This window comes from Alosa pseudoharengus, unplaced genomic scaffold (assembly GCF_046254945.1).
Source record: "Alosa pseudoharengus isolate Yale_2024_CS ecotype anadromous, Long Island Sound unplaced genomic scaffold, YU_APseudo_1.1 YU_APseudo_1.1_scf_4, whole genome shotgun sequence".
NCBI lineage: Eukaryota > Metazoa > Chordata > Actinopteri > Clupeiformes > Clupeidae > Alosa > Alosa pseudoharengus.
In genome coordinates this window covers 7,848,499-7,867,415 of record NW_027468774.1, presented here as the reverse complement: position 1 = coordinate 7,867,415, position 18,917 = coordinate 7,848,499, and the positions used below count along the sequence as shown (strand labels likewise).

Sequence of the window (18,917 nt, the reverse complement as noted above, 5' to 3'; positions counted from 1 at the left end):
TGACTAAATAGGCCGTCCCTTTACTTCAAGGAGTTATTATAAGCAACACAGATTGATTCAAGACTTTTTCTCACTCGCCGCACATTAGAATGAGAAATTCAACGTACTTATGTGACTTATAGATTTCGGATGAGTTCTAGTGGGGACATGATAAATACCTTATCTTGAGAACGGTACAGACGTCGCCAGCAGAGGGCGCTCTGTCTTTCTCTTCGTGCAGACAATGCGATGGTAAGCATAATTGAGAGGCAACAGCATCCAAGGCAGAGGGCGTCGGAGAAGGGAAGATGCGGGTCGCCAATAGCAACAACCATCTTTGAAAAAAAGGGAAAGAAAAAAAATGGATGATACGTTATGGAAGCCAGTCTGGATATAGGGATGTAGCTTACAGGATGACGCCGCCTTGCAGCTGTCGTTTTCTCGCCTTTCTTTTGTACTTCTACGTGCGGGGAATATCCAGTAAATCCATCGCGGAACATGGAGCACTGGGTGAGTGCGTGCGGGTGGAGAGACACACGGATAGGTGTGACTGGGAGTGGTGGCTTTGGCGACTCAGAATCGATAGCCAATTTTAAAACGCTATAGGTGTATGCTAATTTCCCTTTCGCACTAGGCTATATCTTTTTCGCTGTAGCCTACACACTTTGCTTTGCTAAGTTTTTTTAAATGATGATTTTCATCACAAAGGATCGTGGACTTCAGTGGGTACGTGGTCGATACGGAAGGCATTGTCTGTTGATCTCGTTCTTTGATGCAATAAAGGTATATGGGCCATTAATCTAAATATGTCTGTTGCTGTTCGCAAAACTCGTCCACATTGACACATGGAATTGCGTGTTGCGGTATTGTCTGTATCAAACAAAGGTAGACACCAAGCAATTACGACATGCGCATGAAATGATCAAGCGTTTAACATAGATGTCAAATTATAGGCCACCGAGGGATCCCTCCGTGTAATTCCCACGCCCAGCCAACGATCTCTGCTGTTTTCGGTTGATAGCTTTGTGTGTTGGTCTGCTCATTACGCAAAGCACAACACGAGGTGCATGCCCCCTGCACCTCATCGGGCGTTAGCGCACACGGTGCACAATGCATGGGTGGCAGCCGCTACAATTATTAATGCAGCTTCGATAGTAGGCTACTACAATGGAGGAGAGTCAGTCGCTTATGCAGACTTGTAAATATGGAATTGATAATCGACCGCGTATCTGACATGTTTTTGTTTTGTCTCGTCTTGTTTTTCTCTCTTGTCGGTTGTGTCTCTGCAGAGGTTCAGGTCAGAGTTCAAGTCTTTGACAGCAGTGACCTTTCACCCCTGTCGCACGCCTTCATCGAGGTCCACGGCAACCAAAGCGTCCTGGCTTCCAGCGAGGCAGGAAGTGATGGCATGCTCGTGGTCAACTTCCTTTACCGGCCAGGCACCTTGGTGATCATCACAGCCTCCAAACAGGATTACATCACCAACTCCGTGCCCTGGCATGCCAACCGCATCCCTTGTGAGTGATCCGTTGCCATGCAGATGTTACCCACACTGATGCCAGGCCAGGGGAGCGCAGGGCCAACACAAACTCAGCTCAACCTGCACAGAATGACCTAGAGACAGAGATGTGCATAGATAGGCTCTAATAGATAGATAGATAGATAGATAGATAGATACTTTATTGATCCCCAAGGGGAAATTCAAGAATTTGATAGGATTTTACACTTAGGAGATGAGCTGAAATATGGAATATATTGTTGCATATTAGTTTGATCAGTGGGTGAGTGTCAACCTCATCACTTTAGAAAGAGCAGAGAACAGACATAGCCTACAATGAAAAACGAAAATGTTGATGTGCATCATGCAGTCAGTGGCCTATGCTCCAGAACATGTAGAGATAGACTTAAGTAAGTGCGTCATTCAAACACACACATGTAGGCATGTGGCTATGTTTGTATATTCATTGATGCACTTTGTGTGTCAGAGGGTGTGAGAGAGAGAGAGAGAGAGAGATACACAGAGGGAGAGAGAGTATGTGTGTGTGTGTGTGTGTGTATACATAATTTGATTGAGTTCCTGGCTATATTCACAAAGGGTGGCATAATTATCTGGCTGGGGTGCCTTTGTGATTGTGGGCTTTACTTCCCAGAGTGCATCACTGACAGGGCATGTGTCTGTGCATCAGTACACACACACACACACACACATGCCGTCACACACATGCCGTCACACACATGCATACATAAAAAGGCACAAAGGCCCAAACACACAAGTGCGGCTTCCTCACACACATATTACATAACACGACAGACCGGAAACATTTATGTGTTCATATATGAGCCTGTTTGCCTTCAGGCTGTGTGCGCCTGTGTGTGTAGCTGTGTGCGTCTGTGTGTGTGTAGCTGTGTGCGTCTGTGTGTGTAGCTGTGTGCGCCTGTGTGTGTGTAGCTGTGTGTGTGGCTGTGTGCGTCTGTGTGTGTGTAGCTGTGTGCGTCTGTGTGTGTGTAGCTGTGTGTAGCTGTGTGCGCCTGTGTGTGTGTAGCTGTGTGCGCCTGTGTGTAGTGTTGTCACGATACCAAAATTATGACTTCGATACGATACCTGCCATAAATATCACGATGCTCGATACTAAAACGATACTACGGCGAAATCCTAAGATATCTGGAGAAGAAAGGACTCATACCTCCTCCAAGTGTATTGAGTCATTTGTGTTGAATTTGGTGCACTTTTGTAGTGTGTAGGTCAATTCTGGGTTCTAAACTTCCTACATAATTATTATTTTTTTATAGTCAGTAAAATAGTAGGCCTACTTTGTGTGATTAAGTCCTTTATTGTTTGTTATAGTTCATTTACATTGTGTTGTGGCAATAAAGTAGCTTTAAATAGCCAAACTAGGCTAGATCAAGGTCAGTGTTAAAATTACTGCATGCAAATCACTGAATGCTATGCAGAGGGGCCTAATCTTTAGGCCATCTGATGTACAGTATAGGCTACCCTAGGCCTTCCCGTGTTCATGGGATTTCTTTGACAGTTGCAAAGGGGAAAATGTGAGGATAGCCTTCTTTGTGCCCAGTGTACAAGTACGACGTTCCAACCACTCAGGTCTTCGTCAGATAGGCCTACACCATTACCTGTTGCAATATATCTGTGTGCATTCCTACATTACGTCTATTTCTTTGATAACATGATTTGCTACCACGTACTGTAACAATAAGCCGCTATTATTATTAGGACTCAACACGCTTTGGTGGTGTTATGATGTGGGCTTTAATTAGCGCATTTCGGGTAGCCTATCCTACATCTGGGCAATAATTATTGAACAAATTGCAGTCTACATGCCATGACAAATATTACCAGTAGTAGGCTGCTACTGACCGAACATGAAATAGATCGTTTACAAGTTATGGTAATGTTATTCTGGCGTGAACATTGCGCTTTCATCGCGTTAGCACCCTTGATTACAGCTCGTTATGTCTCGTCAAAATGATTACAGCTCTGTCTCGTCAAAATTCATTGATGAAGGAAGGTTCGCTTTATCCCAGAGAACCATACTCGTTTCACTTAGGCTAGACTAAAACATAAGAGAAGAACTTGGCACTAACCATGTAGTCGTGTTTTCTATAGCATATTCGTTAACCTGTCGTTCTTTGAACTCTTTAAAAATGTTGGGATATATCTGCGAGGTGTTTAGCCAAGTTCCATGCGTAGCCTACTGCTTTTAAATGACTTTGTGTACCTGATGGCTTGCCTTCACGCGATGTATCCGAAATAGAAATAGCACACCTTTTGTTTTATCCACAAGGCCTAGAACTGTCGGCAAAGAACTATGTTGACGTTGGCTGCACACTTACTCACTCAGAGCTGCCTGCTTGACACGCCCACTTGCCTAGATGCGTGCAAGGAGCAGTGGGAGCAGCAGTTGACACAGACACAGAACGTTATTATTTTAATAAAGTATCGATTCTAAAAACGTCTGAAATCGTATCGTTTTTTGCGTGAAGGCATCGCGATACCTTTTTAGTATCGATACACCGTGCAACACTACCTGTGTGTGTAGCTGTGTGCGCCTGTGTGTGTGTAGCTGTGTGCGTCTGTGTGTGTGTAGCTGTGTGTGTCTGTGTGTGTGTAGCTGTGTGTAGCTGTGTGCGTCTGTGTGTGTGTAGCTGTGTGCGTCTGTGTGTGTGTAGCTGTGTGTAGCTGTGTGCGCCTGTGTGTGTAGCTGTGTGCGTCTGTGTAGCTGTGTGCGCCTGTGTGTAGCTGTGTGTAGCTGTGTGCGTCTGTGTGTAGCTGTGTGTAGCTGTGTGCGCCTGTTTGCCTTCAGGCTGTTTCTCTTCTCAGCTGAGCTGCACTTCAGCTGGACAAGGCGCTTAGAGAGCTTCATCAGGATCATATGCCACAGTGCCACATCCAGCACACACACTACACCATGCACAGCTAATGCACACACACTACACCATGCACACACACTACACCATGCACAGCTAATGCACACACACTACACCATGCACAGCTAATGCACACACACTACACCATGCACACACACTACACCATGCACACACACTACACCATGCACACTACACCATGCACACACACTACACAATGCACACACACTACACCATGCACACAACCTACACCATGCACACACTCTACACCATGCACACTACACCATGCACACACACACTACACTATGCACAGCTAATGCACACACACTACACCATGCACACACACTCAGTGTTTCCTCTATGTTGATTTGGTAGTGGCGGCCCCCCACGGTTTAATTTTCTTCCCCCACAGTATCAGAAATGGGGCAGACGTACAATAGTCACAGTTGCCTTTCAAAATTCATTGTGCAGACCTGTTGTAGATTCTCCAAATATACAGCTCAATCACAACTGAAAATAATGCCTCATTGTGTGTGAATAGAGGTGAATACATATAATTGTTTGTGTTGCAGCGAAGTGTCAGTTGTCAGTTCCGTGGGGGGGGTGGGTGGTTCGGACAGGCCTGCCCCCACTGCTTAAAAAAATCCTAGAGGAAACACTGCACACTACACCATGCAAACACTACACCATGCACACACAGTACACCATGCACACTACACCATGCACAGTTAATGCACAGAACACTGTGATTATATTGGTCTTATAGTCCTCTCTCTATTTCTCCCCCTCTCTCCCTATCCTCTCCCTCTCTCCCTCCTTCTCTCCCTCCCTCCTTCTCTCTCAATTCAGTGTATGCATCTGTCAGTCTGTACCTGCTGACTGAGAGGCCAGGCACCCTCATCCTCTATGATGACATCATTCAGGTGTTTCGTGGTTCCCCAGGTAAGCTGGCAGTTGAATGTGACACATGCCCAGTTTCATGACTAATGCAGATGCACCGTACGGGCTCATGCTGTGTTCACAGTGTGGTAGTGCAAAAGAAATAGAGAAGATTATTTTAATATCATTCACATAATTCCTTTAGCTCTATAATCATAATACAGCATTGACAAACAACTATATTACATATTGCCAAAATAGCACGTCATTATTTGCAGCATTATTAGTGTATTAAGTAAATAGCATAGGTAATTATGTCTGTAATATGACGTAATATAGGTAATTATGTCTGTAATATGACGTAATATAGGTAATTATGTCTGTAATATGACGTAATATAGGTAATTATGTCTGTAATATGACGTAATATAGGTAATTATGTCTGTAATATGACGTAATATAGGTAATTATGTATGTAATATGATGTAGTATATGTAAGTATGTATGTAATATTATGTATTATAAAACAGATAGATCCGGTCCTTGATTATGATTGGTTGAATCGCGTTCGATGCCGTTGTACATTTTCCCGATATAGCACGGCTGAGACCGCATTTCGTTCTATATTAATGTGCTTAGAATGCATAACGGTTAAAATTCGAAGTTGCTGAGCAACAATTCCGATAAGAATCTACTAGCGGTGGAACTATTCTATGGGGACTCTGCGGAAGAATGGACATGTCATTTAGATGAAATAGCTTTTACATTTCATGATTATTTGTTTATTTTCTATCAATTTTTAATGTCCTATATGTGGTAGCTGTTTTATAAAAGCCATAAGCCCCTTGAGGCCGTTCTATATTGTAAATATAGCACAGCTGAGGGTTGTTTAACAGCACTCGGCTACGCTTCTCTCACTTCGTGCCTAACAACACCCCTTAGCTGTGCTATATTCACGATATAGAACGGCCTCTCGCGGCTTATTGCTTAAATATAGGTAATTATGTATGTAATATGATGTAGTATAGGTAATTATGTATGTAATATGATAGGTAATTATGCATGTAATATGATGTAGTATAGGTAATTATGTATGTAATATTATGTAGTATAAGTAAGTATGAATGTAATATGATGTAATAAAGGTAATTATGTATGTCATATTATATAATATAGGTAATTATATATGTAATATTATATAATATAGGTAATTACCGGTATGTATGATGAAAGCAGCAGTATTAGTGGCTGTGGAGATGCATGGGCATCCTCTAGTCATGGCAGAGACTGTGTGTGTCTGCTGGAGCAGATTGTCAGTTGAATATTCAAACAGGCAAAGTCATCTGCTGATGATCATCCGCCACGACAGGGCTGGGCCTGTTCATAACACTCATACACTCCAGCCCACAGTGGCTCATACACTCCAACCCACAGCAGCTCATACACTCAGCAGCTCATACACACAGCAGCTCATACACACAGAAGCTCATACACTCCAATACACAGCAGCTCATACACACAGCAGCTCATACACTCCAATACACAGCAGCTCATACAGCAGCTCATACACTCCAATACACAGCAGCTCATACACACAGCAGCTCATACACTCCAATACACAGCATCTCATGCACTCCAATACACAGCAGCTCATACACTCCAATACACAGCAGCTCATACACACAGCAGCTCATACACTCAGCAGCTCATACACACAGAAGCTCATACACTCCAATACACAGCATCTCATACACTCCAATACACAGCAGCTCATACACTCCAATACACAGCAGCTCATACACACAGCAGCTCATACACTCCAATACACAGCAGCTCATACACACAGCAGCTCATACACTCAGCAGCTCATACACACAGCAGCTCATACACACAGAAGCTCATACACTCCAATACACAGCAGCTCATACACACAGCAGCTCATACACTCCAATACACAGCAGCTCATACAGCAGCTCATACACTCCAATACACAGCAGCTCATATACACAGCATCTCATGCACTCCAATACACAGCATCTCATGCACTCCAATACACAGCAGCTCATACACTCCAATACACAGCAGCTCATACACTCAGCAGCTCATACACACAGAAGCTCATACACTCCAATACACAGCAGCTCATACACTCAGCAGCTCATACACTCCAATACACAGCAGCTCATACACTCAGCAGCTCATACACTCCAATACACAGCAGCTCATACACACAGCAGCTCATACACTCCAATACACAGCAGCTCATACACTCAGCAGCTCATACACTCCAGCCCATAGTGGCTCAGAACTCTCAGTGGGGTAGGCAACGCTCAGAGACTGGGCTACAGTCAGACTTCATACATGCTGAGGTGAAATGATTCCTAGTTGAATAATCATATGACATATAAATTGCTTGAAGAAGTCATGAGCAACATCAGTAGAAAAGAACTGTGGAATGACAATCTGCCCGGGGTACAGTCTATCTGCTCCATCTGCCCGGGGTACAGTCTATCTGCCCCATCTGCCTGGGGTACAGTCTGTTTGCCCCATTTGCCCAGGGTATAGTCTGTCATGGTCAGCCGTTCCTGCTTCGCCGTGGTGCTATTTTTGTTTCGAATTTCACACCTTGTCTTTTCCCTCTCTTCTCTCGGCACCTGATCCGACGCCGGCTTTGCTTGTTTGGTTTGTCTCTCTTTCTTTCACTCTCTCTCTTTCTATCATTCTCTCGATCTCTCCTTTCTCTACCCATGTTCCACATTCTCTCTCTCTCTTTCTGTCTCTCTCTTTCCCCCCCTCCATCCAGGGGCATTGTGCAAACCATAGTGTGTGTGTGTGTGTTTGCAGGGGCATTGTGCAAACCATAGTGTGTGTGTGTGTGTTTGCAGGGGCATTGTGCAAACCATAGTGTGTGTGTGTGTTTGCAGGGGCGTTGTGCAAACAATAGTGTGTGTGTGTGTGTGTGTGTGTGTGTGTGTGTGTGTGTGTGTGTGTGTGTGTGTGTGTGTGTGTGTGTGTGTGTGTGTGTGTGAGTGTGTGTGCATAACCCCCCCCCCCCCCCAGAATGGCTTTAACTTGGCCTTTGTTTCATTCTGTCACATGAAATTATAAAATCATATAGTCACGTAGACCACACACTGTTGGTCATTCATTCAAAAATAGCTTACTGGTACTGGTACTGGTGGTAAGCTAACTCCACAAGGAGACACAACTAGTATCCTAGCCTAATGTCCTAGTAATTGCATTGGATGGTTGCTAGGCTACTTGCAGGGTTAATAGAGAGTTCATAGCGATCTTGGATAATATATTCCATTTCCAGTTGTTGCCCTTAGGGCTACTGAAAACACTACACCAGTCAGCTTTCCATTGTTACTCCATACAGTTGTGATTAGGCTACCCTGGGCTAATTTAATGAAAGCTAACTAACTAATCCATGTGTGTCAAATATTTATCCATAATCTCGATTTAGGAAGTCAGTCTCTTTCATTTATTGAGGCTAGAGCTCTGTTGTTACCTGTCCATTTCCCTGCACCGTGCTGCCTGCCTGATTTGCTAAAGTCACGCTAAGTCCCGCCTATTGAAGGGAGATCAGCCAATAGCCAGTTCAGAACCAGCACCAGCTCTCCAACAGCTGAATGCAGCTGCCTAGGGAGACCCGAGAGAGAGATGACTGGATGACATGTTAGCTGCCGTCTGATTAGCTAATAACAATGCGTTGAAATGAGAAATGAAAATCTTGTAATTTTGGGCAGGCGGGCCTCTTCACATGCCCAACGGCACTGCCTCCATCCCATCCTCTCTGCTGCTCTCTTTCATTCTTCCTGCCATTCTGCCCTTCTTTTTTCCACATATCTCTTCCCTTTTCTCTTCCCTCCCTCTCTCTCCCCTCTCCTCTCCCTCCTTCTCTCTCTCCCTAACTCCCTCTCACTATCTTTTCTCACCTTTCTCTCTCTCTCTCTCTCTCTCTCCCAAACTCCTGCGTCCCATTCACACCCCTCTGTTGATGTTGAACCCTCAGTTCATTCTCCTGACAGATCCATTTCCAGCCTCTGTCTCCATAGCAACAGCTGCCGTTCTTCTTGCTCATCTCCATTGGGAACCTTTTTGGGGCGTCTTTTCTCAAACAAACCAAACCACTGACACACAGCAAACCCATTTCATCAACAACCTCTGAGACCAACACACATATGATCTCAGATGCAAAAAGGGCTGTTGAGGTACATTGTTTGACTGGGGTTGGCAGTTTCTAAAAGAAGGGTTTGGTTTTATGGTTCAAACCACATCAGGTTCACTGAAGAAAGGTGTGAAAACAGGAACATGAATAGAAGAAGATCTCTGGCCATTCATGAGAAATATATGGATTATAATGGTTTGTTTTCATGTTGCAAAATGTGAAAAACATGTGGGCCCCAGAAAACCAGCATTGTGTGTTTTTATCACACAAATTACTATTAGAGCTGGCAATTGATATACCTCTGGAGTTAGACACACTTATGCATCTCACACCAACACACATAAAAAAAAAAACATTTAATCCAGTACAGTTTACACCAAAATTACATCAAATATGAAATGTATATATCAAATATGTTTGGTGATCATTTTTGGAATGGTTACAATTTATTTCCTACATACGGGTCCTTTAACCCTTAAAGATTTAGGTTTTGGAACATTCTAAGTTCCTCAACAATTGAAGGTTCTAAAATTCTATGTTGAATTCAATGAACCCAGATATTCTTTAGAACGTTCATTTCTCAACATTCCCGTCACACCGGTGTGACGGTACTCCTTTAAGGGTTAAGGGTTAAGTAGAGGGAACAAGTATTACCCAGAGTGCCCGTCTCGTCCTGACGGTCCCTGTCCACCTGTGGTCTGTGGTGCAGGGGTGAGAAACCAGCCTCGGGTCCAGCTGCAGAGGCGATCGCTGGCGCTCAACTCCTCCTACGCCGACGTGTCAGCAGTCCTCACCACCACCATGGCGCATGACGAGCTGGCCAGCTTCCCTTACCTGCTGGGGGTGGAGGTCAACAACACAGGTGAGAGTCTGGCACGTACAGATGGTTAGCACACACAGGTGATGCTCAACAGCACAGGTGAGAGTCTGGCACGTACAGATGGATAGCACACACAGGTGATGCTCAACTGCACAGGTGAGAGTCTGGCACGTACAGATGAATAGCACACACAGGTGATGCTCAACTGCACAGGTGAGAGTCTGGCACGTACAGATGAATAGCACACACAGGTGATGAAGAAACACAGACAAATCCAGACGTGAGATGTGAGAAGAAAAGACAGAGAGACTAAATGACTAAAGATTAAAGACTGCCAACTTTTGTGTGAGCACCTCTGTGTGTGTATGTGTGTTTGTGAATGGTATGTGTGTATTTGGTGTGTGTGTGTGTGTTTGGTGTGTGTGTGCCTGCCTGCATGTGTGCGTGTGTGTGTATTCCATGTCCAGGAGGGGAGAGTGGCTGGATGGAGCTGACGGCGGTGGCAGCGGTGAGCGCCCAGCTGTTTGACCGCGAGGGCCGAGCCGTGCCGGTCACAGAGTCGTTCCACATGTCCATCCCGCTGCCCTCCGACTCACGCCTCCGCAGCCCCACCAGCATACCTGTGTGGCTCTACCACAGCAAGACAGGTAAACACACACTACCACAGCAAGACAGGTAAACACACACTAACACAGGTAAACACACACACACTACCACAGCAAGACAGGTAAACACACACTAACACAGGTAAACACACACACACTAGCACAGCAAGACAGGTAAACACACACTACCACAGCAAGACAGGTAAACACACACACTACGACAGGTAAACACACACACTACTACAGCAAGACAGGTAAACACACACACTACCACAGCAAGACAGGTAAACACAAACACTACCACAGCATGACAGGTAAACACACACATTACCACAGGTAAACACACACACTACCACAGCAAGACAGGTAAACACACACACTACCACAGCAAGACAGGTAAACACACACATTACCACAGGTAAACACACACACTACCACAGCAAGACAGGTAAACACACACACACTACCACAGCAAGACAGGTAAACACACACACACACTACCACAGCAAGACAGGTAAACACACACACTACAACAGGTAAACACACACACTACCACAGCAAGACAGGTAAACACACACACTACCACAGGTAAACACACACACACACTACCACAGCAAGACAGGTAAACACACACACTACCACAGCAAGACAGGTAAACACACACACTACCACAGGTAAACACACACACACTACCACAGCAAGACAGGTAAACACACAGCAAGACAGGTAAACACACACACTACCACAGCAAGAGAGGTAAACACACACACACTACCACAGCAAGACAGGTAAACACACACACACAACCACAGCAAGACAGGTACTACTACTGCTCTTTCCATTACTGCTTACTTGAGTGGTTGTGGTTAGCCCTACTTTGTTTTTTCATGTGTGTGCACGTATGTGTGTGTGTGTGTGTGTGTGCACGTATGTGTGTGTGTGTGTGTGTGTGTGTGTGTGTGTGTGTGTGTGTGTGTGAGAGAGTGAGAGAGTGAGAGAGAGAGAGAGAGAGAGAGAGAGAGAGAGAGAGAGAGAGAGAGAGTAACTAAGCTCTAGTCCTGGTGTTCCAGGTGTGTGGTTGAGGAGAGAGAGTGTATAGCCCACTAAGCTCTAGTCCTGGTGTTGCAGGTGTGTGTGTGTGTTTGTTTGTGTGTGTGTGTGTGTGTGTGTGTGTGTGTGTGTGTGAGAGAGAGAGAGTGTATAGTCCACTAAGCTCTAGTCTAGGGGGGTATTCCATCAACCTCGCTAAAGGCCAAACCTGGCTTATTTCGATAAGTCTCGCTAATTTTAGTGAGAATTCCGTTCCATTAATGAGGTTAACGTGAATCCCAGCTTGGTAACCATGGGAATTTATGCCACAGAACTAACCTGCTCCGTAGCAGGTTAACTTTCAAGCTAAATTAAGCTGTGTTGCAAAAAAAAAACAATTATTCGGAAAACGAGTCCAAAAAGATGGTTCCTTCAACCTGTGCTCTCGTCACCTGTAGCCTACAACTTCAAAAATAGAAGTAGGCCTATAGAAATGTTTTTTTCCGACAGTGCACCAAGCATGGATTTACACATTCACTAGCTCCAAAGAATTTATGAAGATAATACGATTAAAAATGTTTTAACTTCACATGCGTGTGGTTCTAGGAATCGTGCTACTACTGCTACTCTACATCACTTACGCTCGGTGGTGGTGTAACGTGCAACGAGGTGGCATAGCAAAGGAATTACTTTCTTGCGTGTTCGCAGGTTCGCTTCCCATACGAAGTATTAAGGCTACATTGTTTATCACCTTGATAATGGCATTTTTAGTTATAATCTTTGATGAAAGACATATGTCTACTGCTGATAAAGGGTCATGCACATTTGGTAGGCTGTCCAGTGACAGCTTTGCCAGTGGGCTATATTATATCTGATGCAAGCCAAAGGATAATTATTCTGTAGCCTAGGCAGCTAATAATTAAAACTGTTTCATGTGTCGACGATTGTTCATGAATGTCAAATCAACTGTGTGCTACACAGATTAAATACTAGGCATAAATTGAATTGAAAGCCATTGCATTTCAGATAATTTTATTTCAAACACTTTGGGACTTATGGGAGACAATAGGCTATTATGTTGATAATAATTTATTTTATGACCACCTACACCTAGACAATAATTTGGAGTGAACTCTTTTATTATAAGAACGTAGGCTATAGATATTTTTGAATATATGCCAAAGTTGTTTTTTGAGTTTATACTATTTATTCATTCACTCGTTTTGTTAAGCATAGACTGTATAGTCTATGTGTTCAAGAGTGAAGCCAATCAAACTCGCAATTGATTTCAAACCATTAGCATTGCTGTTTTAAATGTATGCTTTCATTATTCTCCAATTTCTGTAGGCAATCTATTTTTTCTCTCCATGTTAAATTTGAAAATCCTGTAGATGGCGCTTGCCTATCAAACAGAAATCGTCTAGTATTGTCTTAATTTTACGACATATATCGTCTTTTCGTCAATCTACTGGTTTGGTCTACATTTCTACCTCGTGCACGAGCAGAGATGAAGCTGAACTAAACCTCGCTTGAATAAACGAGGCCAAGATGCCGCTAACTTGAGTTAATGGAACGGCTTCAGAGTGAAAGTCTACGCTAGTTCAAGCCAGGCTATTTCTGTTAAGCGCCGCCTTCATTAGCGAGGTTGATAGAATACCCCCCTGGTGTTGCAGGTGTGTGTGTGTGTGTGTGTGTGTGTGTGTGTGTGTGTGTGAGAGAGAGAGAGAGTGTATAGTTCACTAAGCTCTACCCCTGGTGTTGCAGGTGTGTGTGTGTGTGTGTGTGTGTGTGAGAGAGAGAGTGTATAGTCCACTAAGCTGTAGTCCTGGTGTTGCAGGTGTGTGTGTATGTGTGTGTGTGTGTGTGTGTGTGTGTGTGAGAGAGAGAGAGAGAGAGAGAGAGAGAGAGAGTGTGTATAGTCCACTAAGCTCTAGTCCTGGTGTTGCAGGTGTGTGTGTATGTGTGTGTGTGTGAGAGAGAGAGAGAGTGTATAGTCCACTAAGCTCTAGTCCTGGTGTTGCAGGGGTGGGTATGTGTGTGTGTGTGTGTGTGTGTGTGTGTGTGTGTGTGTGTGTGTGTGTGTGTATGTGTGTGTGTGTGTGTGTGTGTGTGTGAGAGAGAGAGAGAGAGAGAGTATAGTCCACTAAGCTCTAGTCCTGGTGTTGCAGGTGTGTGTGTGTGTGTGTGTGTGTGTGTGTGTGTGAGAGAGAGAGTGTATAGTCCACTAAGCTCTAGTCCTGGTGTTGCAGGTGTGTGTGTGTGAGAGAGAGAGTGTGTATAGTCCACTAAGCTCTAGTCCTGGTGTTGCAGGTGTGTGTGTGTGTGTGTGTGTGTGTGTGTGTGTGTGTGTGTGTGTAAGAGAGAGAGTATGTATAGTCCACTAAGCTCTAGTCGTGGCGTTGCAGGTGTGTGGCTGAGGAATGGGACAGGCTACATTAAGAGAGAGGGTTCCCAGCTCACCTGGGAGTTCATGGCCTCCAAGCTGGGATACTGGGTGGCGGCTTTCCCCTCTACTGCAGGTAAACCTGCTCTCTCTCTCTCTCTCTCTCTCCCTATCTATCTCCCCCTCTCTATCTCCCCCTCTCTTTCTCTCTATCCTTTTCCCTTCTCTCTCTACATCCCTCCATCCCTGACTCCCTCTACTGCAGGTAAACCTGCTCTCTCTCTCTCTCTCTCTCTCTCTCTCTCTCTTCCTCTTCCTTTATCTTCATCCCTTCTTACCCTTTCTCATTTTCTCTCTGCTCTTTTCTCCTCCACCTCTCTTGATGTCTGTCAAATGTTTCTCTAATGACTCAGTTCATGAATAAATAATCAAGGTGAACCACATAGGAGCTCATGGAATGTGTTGGTCAGTAATGGGCAATTAGCATGATTGGGAGCAGTCAATCTGACCAATCAATCTGACAATCTGACAAATTTGTCTCAATTTGTCTCAATTTGTCAATCTGACAAATCTGACCACACACAGATCACTCCACAGAGATAATTTCTCATCATTTATTAAGTGTTAAGAGGATAACCCCTTGAGATGAAGCATCTCGTTTTCAAATCTGACCACACACAAATCACTCCACAGAGATCATTTCTCATCATTTATTAAGTGTTAAGAGGATATCCCCTTGAGATGAAGCATCTCGTTTTCGAATCTGACCACACACAGATCACTCCACAGAGATAATTTCTCATCATTTATTAAGTGTTAAGAGGATAACCCCTTGAGATGAAGCATCTCGTTTTCAAATCTGACCACACACAGATCACTCCACAGAGATAATTTCTCATCATTTATTAAGTGTTAAGAGGATAACCCCTTGAGATGAAGCATCTCGTTTTCAAATCTGACCACACACAGATCACTCCACAGAGATAATTTCTCATCATTTATTAAGTGTTAAAAGGATAACCCCTTGAGATGAAGCATCTCGTTTTCGAATCTGACCACACACAGATCACTCCACAGAGATAATTTCTCATCATTTATTAAGTGTTAAGAGGATAACCCCTTGAGATGAAGCATCTCGTTTTCAAATCTGACCACACACAGATCACTCCACAGAGATAATTTCTCATCATTTATTAAGTTTTAAGAGGATAACCCCTTGAGATGAAGCATCTCGTTTTCAAATCTGACCACACACAGATCACTCCACAGAGATAATTTCTCATCATTTATTAAGTGTTAAGAGGATAACCCCTTGAGATGAAGCATCTCGTTTTCAAATCTGACCACACACAGATCACTCCACAGAGATAATTTCTCATCATTTATTAAGTGTTAAGAGGATAACCCCTTGAGATGAAGCATCTCGTTTTCAAATCTGACCGCACATCAGCTCTGGTCTAGCCTCTCACTAGCTCCAGATCTAGATCTAGAGGTGGACGATGTCGGAGAAAAGTTTCAGCTGCAGTTTGTGGGTCAATAATATACTATTGTTAAGGTATAACGGGACCTGTAGCTGACCAACCTGTGCAGTTAGTAGTCCTAGCCCTGCCCCTCACCGGCTGGGGGGGTGGTTGTGTTGTGTTGTGCAGGGTCCGGCCTGGGTCACCCGGGGCTGCGGGACATCACGGCCTACCACACGCTCTTCCTGCTGTCCATCCTGGCCTCGCTGGCCCTGCTCGTGCTCGTCCTGCTCTGTGTGCTCCTCTACTACTGCAGGTAAGAGCTCAGGGTGTGTGTGTGTGTGTGTGTGTGTGTGCTCGCTCCTCTACTACTGCAGGTAAGAGCTCAGGGTGTGTGTGTGTGTGTGTGTGTGTGCTCCTCTACTACTGCAGGTAAGAGCTCAGGGTGTGTGTGTGTGTGTGTGTGCTCCTCTACTACTGCAGGTAAGGCAGCGGGAGCTCAGGGTGTGTGTGTGTGTGTGTGTGTGTGTGTGTGTGTGTGGAGGTAAGGCAGCGGGAGCTCAGGGTGTGTGTGTGTGTGTGTGTGTGTGTGTGTGTGTGTGTGTGTGTGTGTGTGTGTGTGTGTGTGTGTGTGTGAGTGTGTGTGTGTGTGTGTGTGTGTGTGTGTGTCGGTGTGTGTGTGTGTGTGTAATGTGCAAGTCTGCAGCCAGTCTGGAATCAGAGCTTTCCGAAATCTGATTCTTATATCATAACTGACAGGATAGAAATGAATGACAATGATTAGTATGATAAAGAGTTTATGTACTTGATGTCTGATGGCTTGCTCCCCCTCATGTTGTGCTTGTAGGAGGCGTTGTCTGAAGCCGCGTCGTCAGCAGGGGAAACTCCAGAGCTCTGCGGCTCTAAACGGCTCGAGGCGAGACCAGGGCACGTCCATGTCCCGCCTCAACCTCATCTGCGGCGGGCACGCCGAGCCAGGCACGTCCACTGGCGACCAGGACGCTATCCGGTCCGACGCGTCGCCCTCCAGAGACCACAAGAGCGCCCGCGACGAGTTCTCCAAGCACGTGCCAGCGCACAAGCTGCGCCACTCCAAGAGCAAGGGCCCCAAGGGGGGGGCGAAGGGCGAGAGCTTCCCCATGAAGGTGCACCGCGCCACGGAGACCGTCTCGCTGGAGCCCCCCGTCATCCGCGACGAGTACGGGCGCGTCTACGCCGCCAACGAAGACAAAGACGCGGAATACCACCGGAGAAACGTCGCCAACGACAACCGCGGGTACACCTCGGAGCCGCCGTCTCCGCCGCCCGACAAGCCTCCGGAATATTCCCAGCTGTCCCAGGCGGCCGACCACCTGACCCGACCCACCTCCCTGAACACCCAGCCGGGCCAGATCATCTTCTGCAGCTCGCTGGACCAGATGAAGGAGAACATCTACCGCAGCATGGTCCCCACGCTGGTCATTCCGGCCCACTACATGCGCCTGTCCTCCGAGTTCGGCTCGGGAGAAGCGGGCAAAGACGGTCAGCCCGCGTCGGAGCGGGACAAGGAGGCGCAGGGAGGAGCCAGCGGCGGGGGCCACCAGGGTCAAGGGTCGCATCAGCAGGCCCAGCAGGGAGGCTCGTCGTCGCCGGACGACTCGGAGGGCAGCAGCTGGGCATCCACGGGGCCGGGCGGCTCGGTCCACATCCCGGTGCTGTTCAACGACTCCACCATGGCGCAGATGAACGGCGAGCTGCAGGCGCTGACAGAGAAGAAGCTTCTGGAACTCGGCGTGAAGCAGCACCCGCGCGCCTGGTTCATCTCGCTGGACGGCCGCGCCAACGCGCACGTGCGCCACTCCTACATCGACGTGGGCTCCGCCGACCTCGCCGCACACCACGCCATGGGGCACGCGTCCTCGCACTCCACGCCCACCACCCTCTCCACGTCCACCCACAACACGCAGCCCAGCAGCAGCAGCAAGGACTGCAGCCCCGACACCCTCTCCCAGGAGAGCCAGGACCGCAAGCCCCTCTCCTCCGCCGCCTACTCGTCCGGCCAGCGCAAGAGCAAGGACGGCGGGAGGGACGAGCGATCGGGCACCGGGCATCGCAAGGGTCACGGCGGCGCCGGGGGCGGGGTCAAGCCCTACTCCAAACTGGCCTATCAAGACGCCCTGGAGCTGAGTGGGGGTGTGGCCCGCATGGGGGCCAGCTCTCCGCTGGAGAACCCGCTGACGCCGCTGCTGGACGAGGGCCCGGACGATCCCCGGGGGTCACCCGTCGCCCGTAAAGGTCGCAGCCGTGGCAACAGCTCGCGCAGCAGCAACAACAGTGAGTCGCGGCGCGATTCCGTCACCAGTCCCGAAGACGACCCTGACGACAAGGACGGGAACAAGAAGAGTCCATGGCAACGGCACGAGGAGAGGCCGCTCATGGTTTTCCACCCCAAGAAATAAACCCTCGCCATGGAGACAAAAGGTCAATCTGGGGTCACACAGGGTCACTTTTGGCATTTAATCTTCTCTCTTGTCGCTGATGAGACCAAGCCACAAAGAGAAACTGGACTTTTTCTGAAGCCTTGAGGTGAAGTCAACACAAGCACAACTAATCTACTACTAATCCACTACTAATCCACTACTAATCCACTACCCAACTGTAAAGTCCAAAAGAAGAAGCTTCAGGAAACGTTCACAGTCAGCCATCAAGATTTTGGAAACCACAACCACATTCCCCCTCCTTCAGGCTAGTCCTACTCTTCCCTTTTTGATGTTCACATCCCACACAATGAAGCACAAAATGGAAGCTGTTTCTCCTCGCATCAGGAAATGCAAACGCATCTCAAAGGCTACTTTGTTTCACTGGTCCAGCGGTGTTTTAATCAACGGTGACTAAACATGGCCATTAGTGGTGACCCTCACAGACAAGTGGTGTGGAAGCCAGAGGATCTTGTTGTTCTGGAGAAGACTGGAGAAGATTTTTCATTTGTTTTGGAAAGACCCACGTTTGAAATACATAATTGAAATGCAGTATAATATATAGCTATCCCCAAAAAACGTTTCTCCTCTAAACATATACACAGCATCCCATGACAAGATGTTGACATTGTTTTGTCTCTGTGTGCCTAAGTGCATATTTGTGTTAATTCGTTGTAGTTGCTTCATATCATTTTGGTACACACCTCAATCACCAATATAGGTGTCTGTATTTATTGAGAATTATACTTGAA

General features: G+C 46.3%; 1 protein-coding gene across 1 annotated transcript; it reads left to right on the top strand.

Annotated features, from left to right (window-relative positions):
* The first annotated feature begins 392 nt into the window (after positions 1-392).
* Positions 393-18,305, top strand: fam171a2b (family with sequence similarity 171 member A2b). Its single transcript, XM_076265779.1, has 8 exons — positions 393-489; positions 1,269-1,496; positions 5,212-5,304; positions 10,122-10,274; positions 10,700-10,879; positions 14,272-14,385; positions 15,899-16,025; positions 16,557-18,305. The coding sequence occupies exons 1-8, from the start codon at positions 393-395 to the stop codon at positions 18,145-18,147; spliced, it is 2,583 nt and encodes an 860-aa protein (XP_076121894.1). The 3' UTR covers positions 18,148-18,305.
* Positions 18,306-18,917: the final 612 nt, after the last annotated feature.